At 46.9% G+C, this 27209-nt stretch overlaps 1 protein-coding gene across 2 annotated transcripts in view; it reads right to left on the bottom strand.

Moving 5' to 3' along the window:
* ggh (gamma-glutamyl hydrolase (conjugase, folylpolygammaglutamyl hydrolase)) overlaps window positions 1-27209 on the bottom strand; it is an 83096-nt gene that overhangs the window by 5714 nt on the left and 50173 nt on the right. For both annotated transcript variants that reach the window (XM_072467678.1, XM_072467677.1), the window contains exon 7: window positions 24043-24136. In XM_072467678.1, coding sequence (XP_072323779.1) covers window positions 24043-24136 — 94 coding nt within the window. The remainder of the gene's footprint in view (window positions 1-24042; window positions 24137-27209) is intronic.

Raw genomic sequence — 27209 nt, 5'->3', positions numbered from 1 at the left:
CTCCCTGCTGCCTCTGCCTCTGTAGCAGAGTCCTCCTAACCCTTGGCACCTTCCCCGCCCATACAAAGTCAGAGATAATTGTGTCCAGCTTCCGAAAAAGATCTTTGGAACAGAGATCGGACTGTTGTTATGGGAGAGGCATTTTCAGAACCCCAAAATGTATCATGGAGTTCAACCAACCTCCCCTTTTAATGTATTGTTGCTTTTTTTGAAGCACACGGCTTGTTCTCCAGGTGTGGTATTACAATTATGGACATGTGGGTTTTTAAACACAAAACAATGTTTATTCCATGAATTCAACTTAACCTTTTAAATAAACATTGGATCACTTAACACCCCTTACTTCAAAGATAACCCCGAAAATAATACTACACTAAATAATCCTTCAGTTATTCCTTTTAACATCCAAGAGACTTAACACCTTTAAACAGAAACACATCAGGTTAAAAGCATTACTATTATGAGTTTAAATCACCCAAATGATCCAGAGATAGTCTTTCATGGCAGAGATCACAGCAGATCCAGCTCACTGCAAACACAGACACACCCAACTTTCTCCTCAAAATGACTTTCCCCTTTCAAGCAGCACACAGCCACTCCCAGCTTTCCCCTCAAACTGGCTTTTTCCTTTCAAGCATCGCACAGCAAACCAGCCAGCCACCTTTTAGTTGCTCTCTCTCAAAACTGAAACTAAAACTTCAAAATGGCTGATCTAAAGCCCAGCTCCACCCATACTCTGACATCACTACATTTCTCCCCCCAAGAAAAAATAAATAAACCATCAACTTCAAGATGGTTTCATTTTTCACTTTTGCACCATCTACTAAGAAATGTACACAGCAAATATACCTTTTCGTTTCTTAAAAAAACCCACACGCAAACAGGTATAATATTATAGTCCATTTTTCTTTGTTCCTCTTCCTCCAACCGAAAACCTTCTCGATTGACAGTCTCTTTGAACAAGAAAGTCTCTGCACGATCCATCCATTCCTCTACGCCTTGGCATTTCTCTTTAGAATCAGATACTTTAGTTCAATCTGACCATAGAGCTCCTTGCAATTCTCCAATACAGGAACATTGGTTACCACAGCATTCAGGCAGTCAAATGCCTGCTGAAAGTCCGCTGTCCATTGAATTATTTTACGTTTCTTTAGCAAGTTCATCAGTGGAGCAACCACGCTACAAATCTTTTACACAAAGGGTCGATTAAATTCATACATGCTAAGAGATTGCATGATTTCCCTTTGTCTTGAAGGTATCGGAAACTCCGCAAGGAAATTGATTTGGGCTTCTCCAAATTCACTTTCAGATTGGTTCATCACAAAACCCGCTGCCTGAAGTCGACCGAAGAACTCCATACAAAGTTTTAAATGTTCTTTCCATGTCGGGAAGTTAGAAATAAAAGCAGATTGTCCCACTTTCTCAATGCAATCCTTCAAACGTGGGATAGGGTCAGAGTCCGTTCTTGTAACTGCATTCACCTTTCGATAGTCCACACACAACCATTGGGTACTGTCTGGTTTAGGTACCATCACTATGGGTGAGCTCCATTGGTTGCAACCCACTTCAACTTTGCCATTTTTAAGCATACTCTCAATCTCTCTGTTGGCCTGTGCCAATTTTAAAGGATTAAGTCTATATGGATGTTGTTTGATAGGAACAGCATTTCCCACATCTACATCATGTATAGCCATTTTAGTACTTCCCAATTTATCTCTACAAACTTGCCCGTGTGATATCAATAACTCTTTCAGGTCAGTTTGTTTTTCCTCTGGAAGGTAACTTAACAATTCATTCCAATTTTTAAGAACATCCTCATTTTCCAATTTAATTTGAGGTATGTCAAATTCACAGTGATCTGGATTTGGTTCGTCACTTTGAGTTAGAATCATTAAAACCTCCTTTCTCTTTCCTTCCCTTTCAAAGTACCTTTTAAGCATATTCACATGACACACTCGGTGAGTAATTCTTCTATCTGGTGTTTTTACCACATAGTTCACCTCACTTAATTTTCTTTCAATCTGATACGGTCCACAAAACCTAGCTTTTAAAGGCTCACCTACCACTGGTAACAACACTAAAACTTTATCTCCACTGGCAAAACTACGAACTTTGGATTTCTTGTCCGCTACCCGTTTCATCACAATTTGTGCAACTTTCAAATGTTGAGTCTAGCCAATTCACCTGCTCTATTTAATCGTTCCCTAAAATTTGACACGTAATCCAATAGTGTAATTTCCATTTTCTGACCCACCAATTTTTCCTTAATCAATTTAAGTGGTCCTCTTACCTCATGACCAATAATTAGTTCAAAAGGACTAAATTTGGTAGACTCATTCGGCGCATCCCTAATTGCAAACAATATGAATGGAATTCCTTTATCCCAATCCTCTGGATAATCTTGACAATATGCCCTCAACATTGTCTTTAATGTCTGATGCCACCTTTCTAAGCTCCCTGCGATTTTGGATGGTACATAGTTGATTTTAAATTGTTTTATTCCTAAGCCATCCATAACTTCTTTGAATAACTTTGAACTTTGATCCGATTGAATTTCTGTGGGTAGTCCATATCTAGTAAAGAATTTAAATAACTCCTCCACAATCCTTTTAGCTGTAATATTACATACTGGAATGGCCTCTGGAAACCTAGTAGACACATCCATTATAGTCAAAAGATATTGATTCCCACTTTTTGTTTTAGGAAGAGGTCCTACACAATCGATTAGGACCCTTGTAAAAGGTTCCTCAAATGCTGGAATGGGTATTAAGGGTGCTGGTTTTATCACTGCTCGAGGTTTCCCTATCACTTGACATGTGTGACATGACTGACAAAATTTAACTACATCTTTATGTAGTCCAGGCCAATAAAAATGTTTCTGGATTTTAGCTTGAGTTTTCCTTATTCCCAAATGACCTCCCACTGGTACCTCATGTGCAACTCGCAACACCTCCTTTCTGTATCCTACCGGCAATACTACTTGATGAACTTCTGCCCACTTTTCATCCGCCTGCATATGTACAGGTCTTCATTTTCTCATCAAGACATCACCTTTACGGTAATAACACTCTGGCATACTCTCAGATTCCTCTTCCGTATATGCTTTCTGATATATCCGTTTTATTTCTACATCTTTCTGTTGTAACTCCGCCAATTTTCCTGAACTAAAAATATCCGCCTCATCCTTCACCTGTTCTTGTTCTTTTTCAACCATCTGATCAAAAATCGTTTCTGATAATTGCACTTCAACTTCATCTTCACTCTTTGATTCCTCCTCTTGGCTTAACCTGTGACTTTGCGACCGGGTTACTACACAATCCGGAAAAATCCCACGATATTCATCCTTCAACCCTTCAGTTGTCTGATTTTCCACTGGCTTATCAACCACAGTGGGCATCACTCCCACCTGCGATCCAGCTATATCATTACCCAAGATAAACTGTATTCCTGGACACGATAGTTTATCTATTACTCCTACTACCACTTCACCACTTTTCACTAGACTTTCCAACCTTACCTTATATAATGGAACGCTACTCCTCACACCCTGAATTCCACATATCACCACCTTTTCTGGCAACATTCTTCCCAAACTACATAATTCCTCATCTCTTACCATTAAAGATTGACTAGCCCCTGTATCTCTTAAAATTGTGACTTCTTTACCTGCTCCTCCTGATACTCATGAGTAAACTTTACCCACACAAGTAAATTCTTTAAAGACATCTGGCACCTTCTTAACAATTACCTCATGAACAGGCTGTACAATCGTTTGCACCTCCTTTGCTTCCCTTGGGCCTTCTTTTACCACTCTAACAAACCCCACTGTCTTATCCTGTGTTACCACATCAGCCTTCCCAGTGCTTTTCTTCAACCACCAACACTTTACATGGTCTAGTTTATTACAGTGAAAACATTTGAAACTTTTCATTTCTTTTCCACCCTCCTGGATTTCTTTTATAATCTGAGGTACACTCTCCTTATTATCTCCCATCAGATCACCTTTACCTTTACCACTTGAGTATTTCTCATGTCCCCAGTTTCTATCCCTCACCGGCTGAAATTGATGTCGGAAACCAATCTTTGATTTATGAACGAATTCATAATCATCTGCCATTTCTGCTGCTAATCTCGCAGTTTTAACCCTCTGTTCTGCCACATGAGTTCTCACTACATCAGGAATTGAATTTTTAAACTCCTCCAAAAGTATAATTTCTCTGACAGCTTCATACGTTTGGTCTATTTTCAAAGGCCTTATCCACCTATCAAAATTACTCTGTTTGTGCCTTTCAAACTCCATGTATGTTTGACCAAATTCTTTCCTTAAATTTCTAAACCTTTGTCCGTAAGCTTCAGGCACTAGCTCATATGCACTTAAGATGGATTTCTTCACCTCCTCATACGTTCCAGATACCTCCTCCGGTAGTGATGTAAACACTTCACTAGCTCTACCTACCAGCTTTGTTTGAATCGGTAATACCCACATGTCCAGTGGCCATTTCGTTTGTTTCGGTACCTTCTCAAATGAAATGAAAAAGGCTTTCACTTCCTTCTCGTCAAACCTTGGCAATGCTTGGACATATTTAAATAGATTCCCACCAAGCCTTCGTCTATGACGCTCTTTCTCACTATACTCATCACTATCATCCAACTGTACGATTCCCTTTACGTCTGCCAATTTTAATTGACTGTCATGTTTCATGGCCATTTTCAGAAGTTCAAACTCCCTTTCTTTATCTTTTCCCTGATCTGTATCTCCCTTTCTTTTTCTTTTTGTTCTGCTAGGGCTATTCTTTCTTTTCTCCTTTCTTCTCTCTCCTTTTCCCCCTCTCTTTCCTCTCTCTCTCTCTCGTATTCAAGCCGCTTTAATTCTTTCTCATGTTCCATTTGTTTAATTTGCAACTGACTTTTTGCCATTTCCAATGAGTCAAACTCTATCTCAGGCAACTTTAAATGCTTAACCACCGCCATAATTACCTCATCTTTTCGCATTTTGTCAGGTAATGTTAACTGCAATGTTTTCGCCAGACCCAACAGTCTGCTTTACGTCTCTGTCAGTAAGGTGCTGCGTGTGACAGTCTCCACCCCCAAAAACCTCTGAGCCTCTGAAAGACCAATTGTCCACAACACACTTAAACTAAAATACCACACTGGAAAAGCAACAATCCTTCACTGTCTTTAAGTTCACAAAAGCCAATCCAATAGATAGACTTTTATCCTCCTCGAGCCCCCAATTGTTATGGGAGAGACATTTTCAGAACCCTAAAATGTATCATGGAGTTCAATCAAACTCCCCCTTTAATGTATTGTTGCTTTTCCGAGCACACGGCTTGTTCTCCAGGGTGGTATTACAATTACGGACACGTGGGGTTTTAAACACAAAACAATGTTTATTCCATGAACTCAACTTAACCTTTTAAATAAACATTGGATCACTTAACACCCCTTACTTCAAAGAAAATAATACAACACTAAATAATCCTTCAGTTATTCCTTTCAACATCCAAGAGACTTAACACCTTTAAACAGAAACACATCAAGTTAAAAGCATTACTATTATGAGTTTAAATCACCCAAATGATCCAGAGATAGTCTTTCATGGCAGAGATCACAGCAGATCCAGCTCACTGCAAACACAGACACACCCAACTTTCTCCTCAAACTGGCTTTCTCCGTTCAAGCAGCACACAGCCACTCCCAGCTTTCTCCTCAAACTGGCTTTTTCCTTTCAAGCATCTCACAGCAAACCAGCCAGCCACCTTTTAGCTGCTCTCTCTCGAAACTGAAACTAAAACTTCAAAATGGCTGATCAAAAGCCCAGCTCCACCCACACTCTGACATCACTGCATTTCTTAAAGGTACATTGCTTAAACATCCATTTCTTAAAGGCACTCTCACATGATACTGTCTAGAAAATGACGAAACCTCGGCAGAATGTTCATCTTTACCACTTTGATCCTCCCCGCCAAAGTTAATTGCAGCATATCCCACCTCATGAGATCTTCCCTAGCCTCTTCCACCAGCTTCGTTAAGTTCCACTTGTGAAGCATCACCCATTCCCTTGCTACCTGAAACACCAGGTATCTGAGCCTGTTTTTAACCACCTTAAATGGCACCCCCCCGGGAACAGTTTGCCTTTCCCTACATTCAACGTATATCCAGAGAACGCCCAAACCTTCCCAGCAGGCCCATGATCCTCTCCATTCTCCTGAGCAGGTCCGAAACATACAATAGTAGGTCGTCAGCATAGAGGGACACTCAATGCTCCCTCCATCTCCTCGTAATCGCTTGCCACTCTGCTGACCCCCTCAGAGCCACTGCCTGAGGCTCAATAGTCAGTGCAAACAGCAGCGGTGACAGCGGGCACCTCTGCCTTATTCCCCTGTACAATTCAAAGTTCCGTGAACCCATATCATTGGTCCGCATAGTCGCCCTCGGTGCCACATACAGCAAATGCACCCATGCCACAAACCTCAGCGCAAACCCAAACTCAAACAGTTACTGCCACTCCACCCGGTAGAATGCCTTCTCCACGTCCATAGACACCACTACCTTCGGTACCTGGGCTCCCGACTGGGTCATAATTACATTTAACAGCCTCCTTATATTGCTAGAAAGCTGCCTGCCTTTCACGAAGCCTGTTTGGTCCTCCGTAACCACCCCGGGAACACAATCTTCCATCCTTCCCGCCAATAGCTTAGCCAGCACTTTCTCGTCTGTGTTTAACAGCGATATGGGCCTGTATGACCCACATTCCAATAGGTCCTTCCCCGTTTTCGGGATTAACATGATCACTGCATGCGTCATCACCTCCGGCAGCTCCCCCTTCTCCAACGCCTGATTAAACGCCCGCCAAGAGATGTGGTGTCAGGGCCGCCGCAAACTCCTTATAGAATTCCGCCAGATATCCATCAGGCCCCGGGGCCTTCCCCAACGTCATACCCCTTAAACTGTTCAATATCTCCCTCAGCCCCAGGGGCTCCTCTAGTGCCTGCCTCTTCTCTTCCTACAGCTGAGGAAACTCCAGTTCATCTAAAAACCGTCCCATGTCCATCTCTTCACCCCCCCCTCCCCACCCCGCCCCCCGCGGATCCGCCCTGTATAGCCCCTTATAATACTCCCTAAATACCTCATTCATCTTCACCGGATCCGACACCACATCCCCTGCCCCAGTTTGTATCTTCAATATTTCCCTGGACGTGTAACGTTTTCCTCCTCGTCAATCGCTCCGTGGTAGGCACCCTCGAGTACTCCCTACCTACCTCCACTAACTCGTTCATGAGTCGGTCATATTCCTCACTCCTTTCCCTATCCGCCTGAGCCTTGAACGAGATAATCTCCCCTCGGACCACCACTTTTAGTACTTCTAAAATGTGGCCACCAACACCTCCCCGTTCTGATTCAACTCCACATAATCTTTAATCGCCGCCCCCACTTTATCACAAAAGTCTCCATCCGCCAACAACCCCGAATCCACCTGGGCCTCTGCTCCCATCCTGATCTAAGCCGCATCTCCAGCTAGTGGGGTGCATGGTCCGAAATTACTATCCCTGCGTACTCTGCCCCCTCCACCCCAACCAAAATCTCCCGACTCACCACAAAATAGTCATTCTGGAATACACCCTATACACCTGTGAAAAAAAGGAATACTCCCTTCCCCCTGGGTTTTTGAAGCGCCACAGGTCCACCATACCCATCGTTTCCATAAACCCACCTAGCACCTTTGCCATTCATATTCTACCCATCAACCTATCCCCATCGGCTCTATAACACAGTTAATATCTCTCCCTATGATCAACTGGTGTGTGGCCAAGTCTGAGATTGCTGCCAGCATCCCCCACATAAAACCTACATCATCCCAATTTGGTGCATACATATTCACCTTTACCACCGGGCTCCCTTCTAATCACATATCTCCCACCTGGGTCCCTCACTTCCTTCGCACTCACAAACCTGTCTTCATACTCAGTAAAATTGCCACACCCCGCGACTTTGAATCAAACCCCCAGTGGAAAGCCTGAGCAACCCACCCCTTCCTTAGGCTAGCTTGGTCCTTCATGCGGAGGTTTTCTCCTGCAGAAAGACCACCTCCGCTTTCAGGCTCCTGAGGTGCGCAAAAACCCATGTCTTTTAACTGATCCATTGAGCATGTTGCACGTTATCAGCCGTATCAGAGGCTTATGCTTCCATTCCTCTCAACTATCTCCCCTTTTAGCTCTAGCCCCGTTAATTCCACTCTATACCTGGCCCATGCAAGGTAGCCCCCTTCTCCGCCCCTGACTATGTCTCTTCTCCCACCTCACCTCATCATGACAACCCCCCATATCCCCCCCTCCCCCAACGGCCACCTCTCTCGGCATTCTGCGTCACCTCGCTTCTGTTCACCAGCATTACTTGCTAGCGTGGTAGCCCCAACCCAAAGGCGCCTCCCATTGACCTCTGTAGCCATCTGGGATGGCCACTTCCAGAGTACAAAATGGACATTTGCAAAGATTGCAGGGAAAAATGGACAATGTTAAGAAAGCAAGCAGGCACAGAGCCTGTCTGCATATTGGAGTCGCAGCTCCCAGACAAGACTGAAACTGTAGGCCCATTAGCATATGGATGGCCCATCTCCGGGAACAAAGGAAGATACTTAAGTAACCGATCTGGCCCCAGACCCCGCGGCGCCAGTTCCCCAAACCGAAAGCATAAACAAAGCAGGCCAACGGTCACCTAGGACACGCCCAGCCCTCAGGACACCCACCCCTTTAGTGGTCAGGGTCAATACAAGTGATCAAGATACAGCCCAATTGAGTGGGGCCAAGTTCAAGTCCCGCCCAAAAGCACACGAAGCCCCTTTAGGTATAAGAAGAAGGCCCCAAGAGAGAATCGCTCTCTTGGACTTGGCTCTCACAGCGGAGTGACCCGTCCACCAGCTGCACCAGAAGCAGGTAAGTCCAAGGTCAACGTTCGCTACCAGACGGACGACCTTATCTGTTTCCTCTCTACCACTTCGACACCAGCAGCCTCAGATCCGAACAACGGCCATTGTTCCTCTGGCTGAGTGGGCGCCCGAAGCTAAGTATAGGCTTTAGCAGTAGTGATAGTTTAGTCAGTAATATCTACTCATGCACAAAATACTACAGTGCGTAAATAAATAGTATTGACTTTGAACTAACTAACTGGTGTATTGGCTCTTTTGATCAACATTCAGGTTTGAACCTTGTGGCGGTATCGAAAGATACCTGGCAACTCTAGAGCAAACATAATTAGGATTAAGGACGGCGACCATATTGACCATCATATTCAGAGCCAACCAAAGAGAGCAACATTTACTGGCGACCTCTGACGGGACTCGACCTAGAAGTGGCCTAGTCACTCCAAGAGAACCCAAATTTGAATAGGAATCCAATTGGAAACAGAAAAACCACAAGTGTAAGAACAATACTGATCAAACCTCTAAGATTCGGAAGTGTGTTAATGCATAGATACTAACAGGGATATAAGGTAAACCGGAGAGATTTTGTTGCGTTAAACTGTCGGGAGTTTTGTAGGCCGGAAATTAGCGTAAGCCATACCCGTGTTTACATCACCACTTTATCAGCCCCTGTTCCAAATTCAGTAGAGAAACCAGAGATAGAGAAAATGGCAATGAAGGCAATGGAACGCCTTATGAACCCCCAGGAATTCGAGGTCGCAGCAACCAGTAGAGTAGGACAGTGTCCCGTATGGGAAGAAGAGATCAGAAAATATCTCAAAGAGAAAGGATGGCCCCTTTGGAGAGAATTCTGCGCCAATGATGAAACAGGTCCCGGAAGTATAGGGCATACTTGGTGGGCGAACCTAACAGAGATCCATAAGAAGAGCTTAGGGAAAGCTTGCAAGCCGATAGCAATCGTGTCCTGCTTGGCACAATTGTGAGGCACAGAGGAGGTCGTTAGGACGCTCTGTAGAGAGGTTAAGGAGAGAGACAGGAATAGTGAAGGAGATGTGAGCGAATTTGAGAAGGAGAACAGGGAATTGAGAGAGCAGTTAGCGGCGAGGGACAAAGAGGTAGGTGGCTGATGCCAAGCGGGCACACCAGTCTTGTCCCGCCCATTTGAGTAGTTTTCAGAGTCAATATGATAAGGTCTACCAAGACGCGGAACTCGCGGTCCTGGTAAGACAGGAAACCGAACAACAGGTTGAGCAGTTGCAGAAACAGTGCAACGACTTAAAAGCAGCCCTACGAGCACTCCACACTTCCACAACGGAACAAAGGCAGAGCTCGGTAGATCACGCAAAGTGCCGGAAGCAAATTGCAGAATTGCAATCTCTGCTTTCCGTTCAGAATGGGTTTCAGAGCACGTTTGGACCCCAGTTAGACCAATAAAACGGCCCCGATTGGCAGGAGTTAAACGAGATTGCCCACAGATATGTACATGGGACATGTACACAGGAAAAACCCCAGAAACGAAAAGCACCCCAACCCCCGACTGCACAGGCAGAACACACCCCTATGAACCCTGTAACCACACAGCGCAGGGTCACAACAGAAGGAGACCCAGATTTTCTGTACACGACCCTGTTAACCGTAACCCAATTACGGGATGCGCGTGATAAAATTACACCCACATCGGACGCCCACCAGTTCTTTGCTAGAGTAAAACAGCAGGTGACCATGTACGGCCTGGATGAAAAGGAGCAAGTGAAGCTCACAGTTTTAAGCTTCGACCCTTCAGTCATGGCAGCCCTTCCCGACCCACAGAATGTAGGAGGAGGCACACTCCAAGAAATGCACACAGCGATGCTAGATGCGATCGGCTCTAACAAAGGAGACGCCGTAGAAGGCCTAAACAAATGTAGGCAGAAAAAGACAAGAGTTTGCTGGACGCTTGTGGATACATTTTACTGCAGTGTTTGGAGAATTAGCCCACGCCCATTTGTCCTCAGATAATATGGCCAAATGGACCCGCATCCTAGTCTCTCATGCGACAGAGGCAGGACAGAGAGCTTGCGCAAATTATGACCCCCTCAGACGAGGCCCACAACGAGAAATGGGGTTTGAAGAGATTGTCCCGCTCTTGGGAACAGTCCATCCAAGACAAAACCGCATTTGTTAAAACGGAGGAAGAACAGGCAGACATGCATCCAGTTAGCACGCACCAGAACCCCGCATGGGTAAATGAGGGCAGGAACAGCCCACAGCAACCCAAATCCCAAGAGTGTTACAATTGTGGACAATTAGGACACTACGCACGAGAGTGCAATGCGCCCCAGAAACAGCAGAGAAACCAACAGACAGGCACCCTAAATAATAGGGCAAAGCCAATTCACAGTGTTAGCGCCCATTCTGAGAACGCAGATATGAACGGCGCCGACTGACGGTGTTCGGGCTCCCCAACATGGGTCTGCGACACCCTTTGGGGCAAGTCCGGTAGACCGGTAGTGAAGGCATAGTCCGGGGACACCCCGTAGAATTCCTTTGGGACACAGGAGGGTCCCGCACCACGCTCAATTCCTCCGCGATGTTTCAGCGAGACATGTGGACCATGACAGACACCATTACACTCAGCGGTTTTATAGGTCATTTATAGTAGGGACACATCACAGCCCCTGTAGCAATCGAGATAGGGAACATTAAAACAAAACACCCTGTAGGTCTGGTCGATCTACCCCAGACAGCCGAACACATCTTAGGAATTGACTTCATGAGCTCCCACAATCTATCATTTGATCCGGTAAATAAATGTGTATGGAGAATGACACAGGCAGCACGAGCCCCCGCCACGCTCACAGTTGGAGAGTATGAAAATAGAATCAGCGCAGTAGGAGACTTCTGGTTCGACCCTCGAGCCATTAATCAGGACAAACAAGTTAGGGAATTCCTGCAGCAACACAAAGCAGCATTTGCACAGCACAAGCACGACTGTGGCAAGATCGCTGGCTCAGTGAATATTATAGGTCCCGACCCCAGACCCCAAAAGCAGTACGGTTTTCCCCAAGAAGCAGAGGGAGAAATCTCAAAGATAATACAGAGTCTGCTTGATCAAGGCGTACTCCGATCAGTGGCCTCCACGAATAACGCACCAATTTGGCCCGAAAGGAAACCCGATGGATCATGGCGACTGACCACTGATTACTGGGAACTGAACAAAGTAACCCAAGTAGCAGCCCCCACCGTAACCACGAGTCTATGTTCAAACAGGGACTACAGTCAAAACAAAATTCGGTTTTGGACATTAGCAACGGCTTTTGGTCCATTCCATTGGATAAAGCGTGCCAATATAAATTCGCATTCACATTCCAGGGACAACAATATACGTGGACATACCTTCCACAACTCCCCCTCCATTTTCCACCAACAGCTGGCAAATGGATTAGCAAAATTTTCCCGACCCAATTGTCTGGTCCAATATGTAGATGATCTGGTACTACAGTCGGACACAAAGGGAGAGCACATTTTGCTTCTCGCCGAACTTTTAGGACTCCTACAACAGATTGGATGTAAAGTGAACCCCAAGAAGGCCCAGATTTTGCAAGAAAAAGTGATTTACTTGGGTACAGTAATCACACATGGTAAACGCAAGATCGCGCAAAAGAGAATTGACTCGATCGTCAAATTGCCCCTTCCCCATATCTCAGCCCTCCGGTCATTTCTAGGACTGGTCGGCTACTGCCGAAACCACATTGACGGTTTTGCCACAAAAGCAGCACCCCTATCCGAACTTCTCAAGAAACAAGCACCTTGGGAATGGCTTCCACAGCACACGGATGCCGTGGATGCATTAAAAAGAGCCCTCAGCACAGCCCCCGCATTACAGGTCCCAGATCCACTTCCCCCGTACGCAATTTAAGTTGCAAGCACCGACCGAACCCTTTCGGCCGTACTCGTCCAAGAACGCCATGACCAATTGGGCCCCGTGGCATACACCTCACGCGTGTTAGATCCTGTCGAGCAAGGTTTTTCTGCCTGCAAAAGGCACCTGTTCGCAGTTTCTTGGGCAGTACAATACTTCGCCTACAATACAGGACTCAACCCCATCACCATTCTCACTGAACACACCCCAACACAGCGACTACTAGATGATCGACTTAAGGATGGCACAGTCAGCCAAATCTGTGCAGCCCGTTGGGCCCTTCTTTTACAGGGACGGGACATAACAGTTAAGAGAACCAAGACCCACACTTTCCTAGCCGATAATTTACAATATGCAGGTACCCCACATGAGTGTGAGATCATCTCCACTAAACATAATACAGGGCCCTTTATACCTACGTCAGCTCCCAGGAAAGCAGGTACTACACCCCAGAGACCCCAGCCCACAGACATGTGCGCACCCCTTAGAATCTATGTGGATGGCTCCTCCACAGTTTTAAATGGGAAAAGAATTACCGGTTGCGGTATTTATGTAGAGGACGCGCAGGGATGCGCCGTAGAAGAGATTCCGTCAAAATTGCCAGGACACTTCGGCTCGCAGGCAGCAGAACTGGCAGCCATAGCATACATTGTAGATCACCCCGACTCGTTTCCGACCCCAGCCGTCATATATTCGGACAGTTTATATGTCTGCAACAGTTTAACCGAATTCCTACCCCTGTGGGAAACTAGAGGATTTGTTTCCGCAGACGGAAAGCCCCTACCCTCAGCCACATTACCCCGGCATATCCAAGAGACAGCTAAAGATAGGAAATATGGCATTATAAAAGTTTGCAGTCTTCATTGTTCTTCCCCCCACTGGTAACGTTAAAGCAGACGCCCTAGCGAAGGCAGGTTCCAGACATGCTCACTTTTGGAACCCCCCCCCCCGCCGAAAGCGCCCCAGTACACGCGGTTCAGGTCTCACAGACCAACATTCAAGATTTGGCAAAGGCTCAAAAGGAAGATGAGAAGCTCAGGGAAATTTTAAAAGGCAACTTCCCAGCTCCTTATGATAAGTTTAAAAACTCAATAACCACACATGACGGTGTGATTTTAAAAGACGGCATTTATGTAGTCCCCAGCCAGGACAGGAACCAAATTATTTGTCAGTTCCATGACAATAATGGACACCAGGTCATTGAACCCACCCTAGCCCACCTCAGACATCTCTGCTGGTGGCCTGACTTAAAAGCCATTGTTACTCACTACATCAAGAACTGCTTAATCTGTGCCCAGAACAATCCGGACAGATATGCAAGAAAAACCCAGCTAAATCACACCCGCCCCGTTAATGGCCCCTGGACGAATTTGCAGACTCCACTGCAGAAATGGTTTTAAGTATGTGTTGGTGGTCATCGACACCTTCACAAAATGGATGGAAGCTTTTCCATCCAGAACAAACACGGTCAAAACGAGAGCTAAAATCCTAACACAGCACATCTTTACAAGATGGGGCTTCCTACGCAGTATCGAGTCCGATCAAGGCTCCCATTTTACAGGACGAGTGATGAAAAACGTCCTCACAATTTTCGGCATAAAGCAAAAATTTCATATTGCATACCACCCCCAATCAAACGGCATTGTAGAGAGGGTGAACAGAACTCTAAAAGCCACCCTCAGAAAAATGGTACAACAGCACCTGGGACACCGTTCTCCCATTTGCTTTAATGTTCATACGAAACACGGTATCCACGTCCACAGGATACACCCCCCACACCCTAATGACCGGACGCCCCATGAAAGGGACAGTATTTATTAGGACTGGATTTGGCCAGCCACACAGTCACCAGCCTCACGCATGAAAAAGCAGTACAGCAGATTATTGATAATGTAAAGGCAGCACAGCAGCTGTCAGACTTGGGACACGGAAGAAGCAAAGCAAGGCTTGTTTTGATAAAAATGTACACGCCATCGAGTTTGCAGTAGGGCAGCAAGTGATGCTATCCCTATACAACCCCAGTTCATTCCTTTCCCCCAAATTTTCCGGACTGTACTCCATCTCTGACAAAGTCAGCCCCTCTGTATATCCCACATATCCCAATGGCAAGTCTACGTGGTTTCACATAAACCAGCTTAAAGCTTCTGGCTCGCAGAACAACTATGCACATCACACCTCGCTTGCAGCAGCAGATAAGCACGCCCCGCCCACGAATGACGTATTCCTACCCTCCCCCAACCAGTCCAGCCAGTCCTCAGACAGGACTTCGACTCCACTCCCAGAGTCACGAATCCGCCTCTCCCTTCCTTCAACACCAGCGACAGCGACAGCCCCAGCACACCACGCTACGATTACACCCCTGCACCAGGCCCCACTCCCAGCGATTCCAGACATGATTCCAGCGACCCCTTCAAGATAACGTACATTAAAGCCCCTGACCCAGACCCACCGCCCGACGATTATGGATTAAAACCTTGCAGCTCCAACCTCGACACAAGATTCTGGCACCGAGACAATTCGTTCAGGCTCATCCGGAATGATGAGATGGACCCCAATTCGCCCCACGCAGCTTTAGCAAATCTACTCCAGTCACGGGTATGGCAACGGGGAGAAGATGATGACATAGAGTCTGACTCCCACCAAACGAATCCCTTTGCGACTCTGTTCGCTATTGAGCAATGGGGTGTCCAGATGATGGTAAAAAGGAACCGATGGAGAGTTACGGTGTCTTTTCTGATGGAACCTGCATCATGTTTGTAATGTACGTTTGTTCGTTATTGTGAACGTTAAATGTTGTTTGTTAATTTAAAGTTTTCATGCCCCACGCCACCACTCTTTTAACGCACACTGGCATTAAACGCCCACTGGCAGTTAATGGAACAAGTTTGTCGACAGGCAACCGTTCAGAGGAACTAGTTTGTCGGCCGACAACCAATCATAACTACTCTCCTGATTTGAAGGTAATCACGAGAGACAGCCCCCATGACGACCACATATTCATTCCGTTCTTGCCGGTCGCTCAGGCAGTGGAGAAACGGCACTGGTCCCCGCCCTGCCTGAGGACCCCCCTCTGGTCAGCTACGCTCGGGTAGAGCACAAATGGCACTGGTCACCGTCCTACCCGGGGATTCCACCCATTCTTACTCGCCGCATCCCATACACACCCCATTTTGGCTCTTTAAGTTGAAAATTCTTTTTTTTGTTTATGGCAACCCTTAGGTTGCTTCCAAATGCTATTTACATCCTCGAACACTGGGATGGTAGATCGCACAGGCTGCGAGACGGCTCGTACTGTGTCAGTATTTTTCTCGGACGTCTTGTCCCAAATATTTGGTTTTTTTAAAAATGAGGGAGTCACAGATGGTGACCAATTATAATGGGTAATAAGAGGACAGACAGACAGATATACAAGATCTTAAGCAAGATTATAACAGATATTATGCTTGTGTCCATAGAACCCCGGAACCACAGAAGCCTCAAGAGGAAGAAAGGAGAAAAGGTGAAGACAACCATCATGCTTTACAGTTGGATCTTAGTGGGATCCCTCCAGTTGTGCACGGACGCTACCCCCCTGACCCCTACCACACAGGCTGTGAATGTTTCCCACCCCTGCCATACACTAAACCCCGAGATAGTTACCAGTACACCGGCCTGGTATGACCGCTTCATCACCTGGTATTCCCTATCCTACGTTGTGGAATCACTATTAGTACTTGCGATACTCTGCAGTGTCGTTCAGACTCTAAGACCGAGGAAATGGCATAGGAAAACCTCCCGCACTCACACTCCGATATACACCCTCAGATCCCCTGTTTTCGGACTTCAACAAACCCCTCAACCCCTTTAAGTGAATTAAAGTGCATCCGTTTTTTGTGTGTGTTTTGTTCGTTCCAATAAAAAGAACTGTAAAACTCTGTGCTTGAATGCCAAGCCAGAGAGACATGTGTTGCTGCTATTGTACAGTTTAAAATGTTGCAAATTCTTTTGATTGTTTGAGTAAGGATAGTTTAGTTAAGGATAGTTAGAGGTTCCAGTTTTTTATTTTGTAATGGATGCCTGAATGTCATAGCGTCCTGTAGAATTTTATAATGATGTATGTACATAAATAATTTAGGTAAGAGTTGCAATTCATAGGACAGAGCAGTGTAGAGCCTATGAAGTGCTTATGGGTGCCCAACTTAGGAGGAGAACGAAGACGATCCTTCACGCTTCAAGTTGAGGATCACAAGGAGGGTGTGTAGCCATCAGGGATGGCTACTTCCAGAACACAAAATGGACATTTGCAAAGATTGCAGGGAAAAATGGACAATGTTAAGAAAGCACGCAGGCACAGAGCCTGTCTGCATATTGGAGCCGCAGCTCCCAGACAAGACTGAAACTGTAGGCCAATTAGCATATGGATAGCCCATCTCCGGGAACAAAGGAAGATACTTAAGTAACCAATCTGGCCCCAGACCTCACGGCGCCAGTTCCCCAAACCGAAAGGAGAAACAAAGCAGGCCAACGGCCACCTATGACACATCCAGCCATCAGGGCACCCACCCCTTTATTGGTCAAGATCAATATGATTAATCAAGATACTGCCCAATTGATTGGGGCCAAGTTCAAGGCCTGCCCAAAGGCGCGCGAAGCCCCTTCAGGTAGAAGAAGGCGGCCCCAAGAGAGAATCACTCTCTTGGACTTGGCTCTCACAGCGGAGAGACCCGTCCACCAGCTGCACCAGAAGCAAGTAAGTCCAAGGTCAACGTTCGCTACCAGACAGACGAGCTTACCTGTTTCCCCTCTACCACTTTGACCCCAGCAGCCTCAGATCCGAACAATGGCCATTGTTCCTCTGACTGAGTGGGCGCCCGAAGCTAAGTATAGGCTTTAGCAGTAGTGATAGTTTAGTCTGTAGTATTTCGTGCATGAGTAGATATTATTGTGTGTGTAAATAAATAGTATTGACTTTGAACTAACTAACTGGTGTATTGGCTCTTTTGATCAGTATTCGGCTTTGAAGCTTGTGGCGTAATCGAAAGATACCTGGCGACTCTAGAGCAAACATAATTAGGATTAAGGAAGACAACCATATTGACTGCCATATTCAGAGCCAACCAAAGAGAACATCACCTCCCCCCCTCACCCACCCCCAGCCCCACTCCTCTGTTGACTTTACCCTCCCCCATCCAAACAAAGACTCCTTCTGAACTCCAAGTCACCTCCCCCAAGAGCAACAAAGAGATAAAACACAAATAGCCGTAAGAAACAGGCAGGGGGGGAATTAGATAGCCATCCCTGCATAAACTTTTCACCCCTGCTACACTTTGTCAACCCAACAGTAAATAACAAACAAGGAAAAGAATCCTCTCCAGATCGAAATGAAAGAAAACCATCCACTGCCTACCCCCACTCCACCCCTATGCCCAATTATTTCAAAGTGCCAACACCCTAGTCCCCCAAAATTGTTCAATTCAGTTCTTCCCCAGTTTATGCTCCTTGATGAAGTCCTCGGCCGCTTCTGGGATCTAAAAGCAATATTCCCGGCCTTCAAACGTCACCCAGAATTTCGCCGGGTAGGTCACCCCAAACCTGATCTGCTGCCGATACAGCACCGCCGTAGCCTTGTTGAACCCCGGACGCCGTTTCGCCAGCTCGGCTCCAATGTCCTGATATATTCAGACCTTTTTCCTCTCCCAGTCGCAGGTACGCTTCTCGCTGGCCCACTGCAATATCTTCTTTTCTCCACGAACTTCTGGAGTCTCACGATCACCGCCCGCGGCAGCTCCCCAACTCTAGGCTACTATCCAGAGACCTGTGCGCTCGGTCCACCTCAGGGGCCTTATCCAGCAACTCCTCCACCACCAGCCCTGCCAGCATCTTTGACACGTACCCCATGGCACTCACACCTTCACTCCTTCAGGCAGGCCCACTATCCGCAGGTTCAGTCTTCTCAAACTGTTTTCCTGCTCCTCCATCTTTGCTCTCAATGTCTTGCAAAGGTCTCCTTGGACCCCGACGTCCGTGCCAAATGCCACCACCCAATCGCTGTGATCCAACATTGCTGCGACCTCTGCGCCTCCAAAAATTTCTCCACCCTCTCCATCGAGCCCTTCAGGGGTGCCACAACCCCTTCAATTGCCTTCGAGTGATCCTTCTGCATCCCCTTCCTCTGCTGGCAGAACTCAGCTTTGACGAAAGCCATCAACTGCTCCATCTAGGGCTTTCCGACTTGCACAAGCCCTTCCCCCTCCACCATTCTTCCACTGGCTGCTGCGCCACAGGTCTCCTCCAACTCCTTGGCCAGGTCTTTCACCGTCTTCTGCCAGGTTTGGTAACCAGCAGACATACCATTCCCGGGGGAAACTGCTCCTCCGATCTTTAACTACACTTTTCTGTCGAAGTTGCACCCAATATGGGGTAAAAAAGAGCTCTTCCTATGCCTTCAAGCAGGAGCTATCCTGTGTGCGACCACTCACACCATGGCTACCACCGGAAGTCCCCATATCCCTCTAAACCTTTTCCATCCCATGTATCTGTCCAAATGCCTTTTAAATGTTGTCAATGTCCCTGCCTCAGCCACTTCCTCCGGCAGCTCATTCTGCATAGGTACCACCCTCGGTGTAAAAACGTTGCTCCACAGATTCCCATTAATTCTTTTCCCTCTTAACTTAAACCTATGCCCTCCAATTCTCGATTTCCCCAACCCTGGGAAAAAGACTGTGTCCATTCACCCTATCCAGGCCTCTCATGATCTTATACACCTCTATAAGATCACCCCTCCTACGTGCCAAAGAAAAAAGTCCTAGCCTGTCCAATCTCTCCTTATAACTCAATCCCTTGAGTCCTGGCAACATTCTTGTAAATCTCTCCTGCACTCTCTCCAGTTTAGTAACATCTTTCCTATAGCAAGGTGACCAAAACTGAACACAATACTCCAGGTGCGGCCTCACCAACGTCCTGTACAACTGCAACATAACTTCCCAACTTCTATACTCAATGCCCTGACTGATGAAGGCCAGCATGCCAAAAAACTTCTTCACTGCCCTCTCTACCTGTGACTCCACCTTTGGAGAACCGTGCACCTGAACGCCAAGGTCCCTCTGTTCCACGATATTCCCTAAGGTCCTACCATTCTTAGACGGGGCAGAGTTTGTAAGGAGCATCCAGGGGGGCTTCTTAAAACAATATGTAGATGGTCCAACTAGGGAAGGGGCTGTACTGGACCTGGTATTGGGGAATGAGCCCGGCCAGGTGGTAGAAGTTTCAGTAGGGGAGCATTTCGGGAACCACAACTCGGTAAGTTTTCAAGTGCTGATGGACAAGGATAACAGTGGTCCTCGGGTGAATGTGCGAAATTGGGGGAAGGCTAATTATAACAATATTAGGCGGGGACTGAAGAACCTAGATTGGGGGGCGGATGTTTGAGGGTAAATCAACATCTGACATGTGGGAGGCTTTCAAATGTCATTTGAAAGGAATTCAGGACCGGCATGTTCCTGTGCGGAAGAAGGACAAATACGGCAAATTTCGGGAACCTTGGATAACGAGAGATATTGGAGGCCTCGTCAAAAAGAAAAAGGAGGCATTTGTCAGGGCTAGAAGGTTGGGAACAGACAAAGCATGTGTGGAATATAAGGAAAGTAGGAAAGAACTTAAGCAAGGAGTCAGGAGGGCTAGAAGGGGTCACGAAAAGTAATTGGCAAATAGGGTTAAGGAAAATCCCAAGGCTTTCTACACGTACATAAAAAGCAAGAATGTAGCCAGGGAAAGGGTTGGCCCACTGAAGTATAGGCAAGGGAATCTATGTGTGGAGCCAGAGGAAATGGGCGAGATACTAAATGAATACTTTGCATCAGTATTCACCAAAGAGAAGGAATTGGTGGATGATTCTGGAGAAGGGTGTGTAGATAGCCTGGGTCACATTGAGATCCAAAAAGACGAGGTGTTGGGCTCTTGAAAAATATTAAGGTAGATAAGTCCCCAGGCCCTGATGGGATCTACCCCAGAATACTAGAATACTGAAGGAGGCTAGAGAGGAAATTGCTGAGTCCTTGACAGAAATCTTTGGATCCTCACTGTCTTCAGGAGAATAGCCAATGTTGTACCTTTGTTTAAGAAGGGTAGCAAGGATAATCCAGGGAACTACAGGCCGGTGAGCCTTACGTCAGTGATAGGGAAATTACTGGAGAGAATTCTTCGAGACAGGATCTACTCCCATTTGGAAGCAAATGGACGTATTAGTGAGAGGCAGCATGGTTTTGTGAAGGGAAGGTCGTGTCTCACTAACTTGATAGAGTTTTTCGAAGAGGTCACAAAGATGATTGATGCAGGTAGGGCAGTGGATGTTGTCTATATGGACTTCAGTAAGGCCTTTGCCAAGGTCCCTCATGGTAGACTGGTACAAAAGGTGAAGTCACACGGGATCAGGGGTGAGCTGGCAAGATGGATACAGAACTGGCTAGGTCATAGAAGGCAGATAGTAGCAATGGAAGGGTGCTTTTCTAATTGGAGGGCTGTGACTAGTGGTGTTCCGCAGGGATCAGTGCTGGGACCTTTGCTGTTCGTTGTATATATAAATGATTTGGAGGAAAATGTAACTGGTCTGATTAGTAAGTTTGCAGATGACACAAAGGTTGGTGGAATTGCGGATAGTGATGAGGACTGTCAGAGGATACAGCAGGATTTAGATCATTTGGAGACTAGAGTGGAGAGGTGGCAGATGGAGTTTAATCCGGACAAATGTGAGGTAATGCATTTTGGTAGGTCTAATGCAGGTAGGGAATATAGAACCCTCAAGAGTATTGAAAGTCAGAGAGATCTAGGTGTACAGGTCCACAGGTCACTGAAAGGGGCAACACAGGTGGAGAAGGTAGTCAAGAAGGCATATGGCATGCTTACCTTCATTGGCCGGGGCATTGAGTATAAGAATTGGCAAGTCATGTTGCAGCTGTATAGGACCTTAGTTAGTCCACACTTGGAGTATAGTGTTCAATTCTGGTCGCCACACTACCAGAAGGATGTGGAGGCTTTAGAGAGGGTGCAGCGGAGATTTACCAGGATGTTGCCTGGTATGGAGGGCATTAGCTGTGAGGAGCGGCTGAATAAACTCGGTTTGTTCTCACTGGAACAACGGAGGTTGAGGAGTGACCTGATAGAGGTCTACAAATTATGAGGGGCACAGACAGAGTGGATAGTCAGAGGCTTTTTCCCAGGTAGAGGGGTCAATTACTCGGGGACATAGATTTATGGTGCGAGGGGCAAGGTTTAGAGGAGATGTACGAGGCACGTTTTTTTACACAGAGGGTAGTGGGTGCCTGGAACTCGCTACCGGAGAAGGTGGTGGAAGCAGGGACGATAGTGACATTTAAGGGGCATCTTGACAACTACATGAATAGGATGGGAATAGAGGGATACGGACCCAGGAAGTGTAGAAGATTTTAGTTTAGACAGGCAGCATGGTCGGTGCAGGCTTGGAGGGCCGAAGGGCCTGTTTCTGTGCTGTACTTTTCTTTGTTCTTTGCTCTTTTTTCACCGTGAAAGTCCTACCTTGATTTGACTTTCCAAAATTCAACACCTCACACTTATCTGTATTGATAAGTTCTTTCTATCTCTGTGCTTCCATTCTTCCCTCATGCATCACAAACATATAAATGCATTTAGCAGCTAAACAGATACTTCCCCTTTAGGCACTGTGCTAAGTTTTTGAAAATACATTTTATATTCCTTCATGAGATGTGGCTGTCTCTGGCAAGCATTTGTTGTCTATCTTAACTGCCCTTGGACTGAGAGGCTTCCAAAACAGTTTCAGAGGTCTGTTAAGGGTCAATCATATTGTTCGAGTCACATGTAGGTAAGGCCAGGCCAGGTAAGGATGCTACATTTCCTTCCCTAAAAGGTATTAGTGAACCAGATGTGTTTCAATGCTGGTTTCATGGCCACCGTTACTGAGACTAGCTTTTCACTTCCAGATCATTAATTGAATTTAAATTCCAGCAACTGTTGTGGTGGGATTTGAATCCTTGTCCCCAGAGCATTAGCCTGAACCTCTGGATGACTAGTCCAGTGACATTACCACTACACTATCATCTCCCACCCAGAAATTGCTCTGCAGAAGACACATATACTCTGCCAGGAGGTAGGAATGGGTAACATTAAAGAATCAGCCGTGTTTTTGCAAAGCAAGAAGATGTGATAGAGATGTAAAAAATATATTAAGTCACAAATCACAAATAAACAAAGCACTTATGAATATAAAATAATATCCAAACTAATTTAACTAACAACCAAGACACAATTAAAAGAAATGTTATTGAAAAAAGAGAAAACTAATGTAGTAGCAGTAAACATTCTGAATCTGGCATTTACAGGTAGGCGTGAAGACAGTATACTGAACATGTATGTATAGTCATTTAACAAACTTTTAAACCTGTGCTGCATTGGGTGGGATGGCATAGCCATATGTGGGTATGCTGGGATTTTCCTACCTTCCTCACTTTACTTTACAGCAAGTAACTATTAAGTTGTGTACTCACTGGCAGGCCTGCATGGGGGCTTTGAGGGAAGGAATTTGTTTGTATAAAATTCAGGAAGAGGGTGTCAATTGCTTGGTTTAGTATAGTTCAATTTTGGACAGTCAGTCCATTGTTACTGCACGAATACTTCAAGTGTAACCAGAAACAGCAAGTTGATGATCTTTAGAAAATAAATCAATTGAGGTGGACAATTAAGAAATAAAGCTCAAAGAACCAAAATACCTCTCCAAGAAATTCAAAACGTGCTTTGATAATCTAACTTTGTGCTGGGGACGTCATATCAGAAGCAAAGTATTGAACAGTTTTCTTTCTTCTTTGATTTCAATGTGGAAATGGAGCTCTTCCATTATCACCCTCATGTTATCAGAGGGTAGATATTGGGAGACTGCACTACACTGATGTAAAAAACCCTGTAAAAGTGGCAAACATCTGGTGGTAGAACACAACACACTGCAATCACATTTAGAGCCATTTTAGGCTACATCAGGCACTTTAGAAACTGAATGTGCAGCTACATAAACAGTGCACAGCTCAAGTCAGCTCACCTCTCTCAATCTCCGCTTGTTTCTCTGTACATTTGAACGAAGAACATCATTTAGCAGTGCCATAGACCAGGAACCACAGTATGATGACTAAGGAAATCTTCACAAATAATAAGAGCATAACACATTTTATGCCTGATAATAGCCACTATTATTTGCAAGTACCTTCTATTGTGGATACAAATTCAATGCCCTTGCTGTCCATATTAGTCGACAAGATTTTGTAGAAGTTCTTTAATTCTGTGTTGCTTGTAAAATTCTGGAATTAAATCACAAAAAGATTCGAATGTTATTCAATATACAATTTTCTATACACACAGCAGATCATGAAAATGTGTAAAGGAAAATAAGGAGGTTCATAAATGCATGGTTGATTGCAAAAAATAATTAGAGAGAGCAGTTCAGGTAAAGGATGATGAACAAATGGAAGGCCTCCTCGGAATGGATGAAACACACTTCTGGTAGCAACCAAATATTCAAGTGGTGAAGGCGGGAATGCGCACCTAATTTTATTTCCTTCTTCCTCTCTTCCATCACAAAGAAATAAAATGATTTTCAAATCAACACGTTAATAAATAAGCTACATCACTATCTTCATTGATGACAAAGGTTGCTCCATCCTTCATGCCGCCAAGGAGATAAGGGGTACATTTTCAGTTCCCGCCCGCCATGGGATTTGTCGCGGGCGGGATAGAAAATGTGACGGGCCATTTAAAAGTCCATTGACCTGCGTATGTGAGCATGATGCTCCATTCGCTGATGGGTGCGGAGGCCTCTCCGAGCCCCCTGGAGCTAGAAGGGGCTCACCGGGTCCTGGCGAGGAGACCCAAGGCCGGCGAGCCGCCAAGGGCGATAGTGGCGAGGTTCCATCATTTCGCGGACAGAGAGAGTGTCCTGAGATGGGCCAAGAAAGAGCCGAGCAGTAGATGGGAGAATGCGGTGATTCGAGTCTACCAGGACTGGAGCGCGGAGGTGGCAAAGCGGAGAGCTGGCTTCAACCGGGCCAAGGCGGTGCTGCATAGAAAGAGGGTGAGATTCGGAATGCTGCAGCCAGCGCGACTGCGGGTCACATATCAGGACCGACACCACTATTTTGAAACGCCAGAAGAGGCTTGGACCTTTATCCAAACGGAAAAATTGGACTCAAACTGAGGGTCTGTGGTTGTGGGGGAGATGTTGTCTGTATACAGGGTTGTAAATATGGGTAAAGAATGTTTCACGTGTGGGACGATGGATGGGGATGGGGGAAGAGTTTTGATGGGGAGACTGTGAAGAATGTGGGCGCCGGTGCTGGAGGGAGGGGAGGCCCGGGGATGGGGGAATTGGGATAAGGCCGCAACAGGAGCTGCGCCAGAAGGTGCGGGGCTGGCTCAGGAAAGCGCGGGCTTTTTCCCGCGTTAGGGAAAGGCGGAGGTGTTGGGGGGGGAATGGAGGAGCGCAAGGAGGAGGAGGGATTTCCACATGGGGGGGGGGGGTCAACGGGAAGGCGGGGGAAGGCGGGGGAAGCCGGGGTCAGCAGGAGTCAGCTGACTTACGGAAGTATTATGGGGGGAGCAAAAGAGCTAGATCTAGTGGGGTGGGGGGGGGGGGGGGAGAGAGGAGGGAAAATAGGGTTGCTGCTGCATTGGCCGAGGGGGAACTGAAAACGGAAGAGGTGGTCGGGGCGGGGGTCCCCGTCTGGGGGACTGGAGGGTGCGGGAGGCGCGGGCACGGGATGGCCTAAAATAGGAGATGTGCAGTCGGCAGGGAGGGGCGGGGGGGGGGGGGTGGGGAGCCCCCCAATCCGGCTGATCACGTGGAATGTGAGGGGCCTAAATGGGCCGGTTAAGAGGGCCCGAGTGTTCGCGCACTTAAAGGGACGTGGTCATGCTTCGGGAGACACCTCTGAAGGTGGCAGATCAGGTCAGGGTAAGAAAGGGATGGGTAGGACAGGTATTCCATTCGGGGCTGGATGCGAAGAATAGAGGAGTGGCAATACTGGTGGGGAAGCGGGTGTCGTTTGAGGCCAAGAACATAGTAGCGGACAATGGAGGTCGATACGTGATGGTGAGCGGTAGGTTGCAGGGGACGTGGGTGGTTTTGGTAAATATATATGCCCCGAACTGGGACGATCCTGGATTCGTGAAGCGTATGTTGGGGCGTATTCCGGACCTGGAGGTAGGAAGCTTGATAATGGGTGGGGATTTCAACACGGTGTTGGACCCAGCACTGGATCGCTCCAGATCTAGGACCGGAAAGAGGCCAGCTGCGGCCAAGGTACTTAGGGGGTTTATGGACCAGATGGGGGGAGTGGATCCGTGGAGATTTGCCAGGCCTTTGGCCAGAGAATTTTCTTTTTTCTCCCACGTACACAAAGCCTACTCCCGGATAGATTTTTTTGTACTGGGCAGGGCATTGATCCCGAAAGTGGAGGGAACGGAGTATTCGGCCATAGCCATTTCAGACCACGCCCCGCACTGGGTGGAACTGGAGTTGGGAGAGGAGAGGGACCAACTTCCGCTGTGGCGGTTGGATGTGGGACTGCTGGCAGACGAGGAAGTGTGCGGGAGGGTGCGAGGGTGCATTGAAAGGTATTTGGAGCCAACGACAACGGGAAGGTGCAGGTGGGAGTACTATGGGAGGGGCTGAAGGCGGCGGTCAGGGGAGAGTTAATCTCCATCAGGAGAAGAGAGAGGGCAGGGAAAGGGAGAAGTTAGTGGGGGAGATTTTAAGAGTGGACAGGAGATATGCAGAGGCCCCTGACGAGGGACTACTCAGGGAGAGGCGAAGTCTCCAGACGGAGTTCGACCTGTTGACCACAGGGAAGGCAGAGGCACAGTGGAGGAAGGCACAGGGGGCGACGTACGAGTATGGGGAGAAGGCGAGCCAGATGCTGGCACATCAGCTCCGTAAGAGGATGGCAGCGAGGGAGATAGGTGGAGTCAAGGATGGAAGGGGAACTACGGTGCGGAGTGCGGTGAAAGTAAATGAGGCATTCAAGGCCTTCTATGAGGAGCTGTACAGATCCCAGCCCCCAGCGGGAGAAGAGGGGATGCGACGATTCTTGGACCAACTGAGGTTCCCGAGGGTGGAGGAGCAGGAGGTGGCTGGTTTGGGTCGTCAATTGGGTTGGAGGAGCTGATTAGAGGACAGGGGAGCATGCAGGCAGGGAAGGCCCCGGGACCGGATGGGTTCCCGGTTGATTTCGATAGGAAGTACGTAGACCTGTTAGCCCCGTTGCTGGTGAGGACTTTCAATGAGGCAAGGGAGGGGGGAGACCCTGCCCCCGACAATGTCGGAGGCGATGATCTCTTTGATCCTGAAGCGGGATAAGGACCCACTGCAATGTGGGT

The sequence above is a fragment of the Scyliorhinus torazame genome, chromosome 11 (assembly GCF_047496885.1).
Source record: "Scyliorhinus torazame isolate Kashiwa2021f chromosome 11, sScyTor2.1, whole genome shotgun sequence".
NCBI lineage: Eukaryota > Metazoa > Chordata > Chondrichthyes > Carcharhiniformes > Scyliorhinidae > Scyliorhinus > Scyliorhinus torazame.
This window is presented reverse-complemented; position numbering and strand designations above follow the sequence as displayed.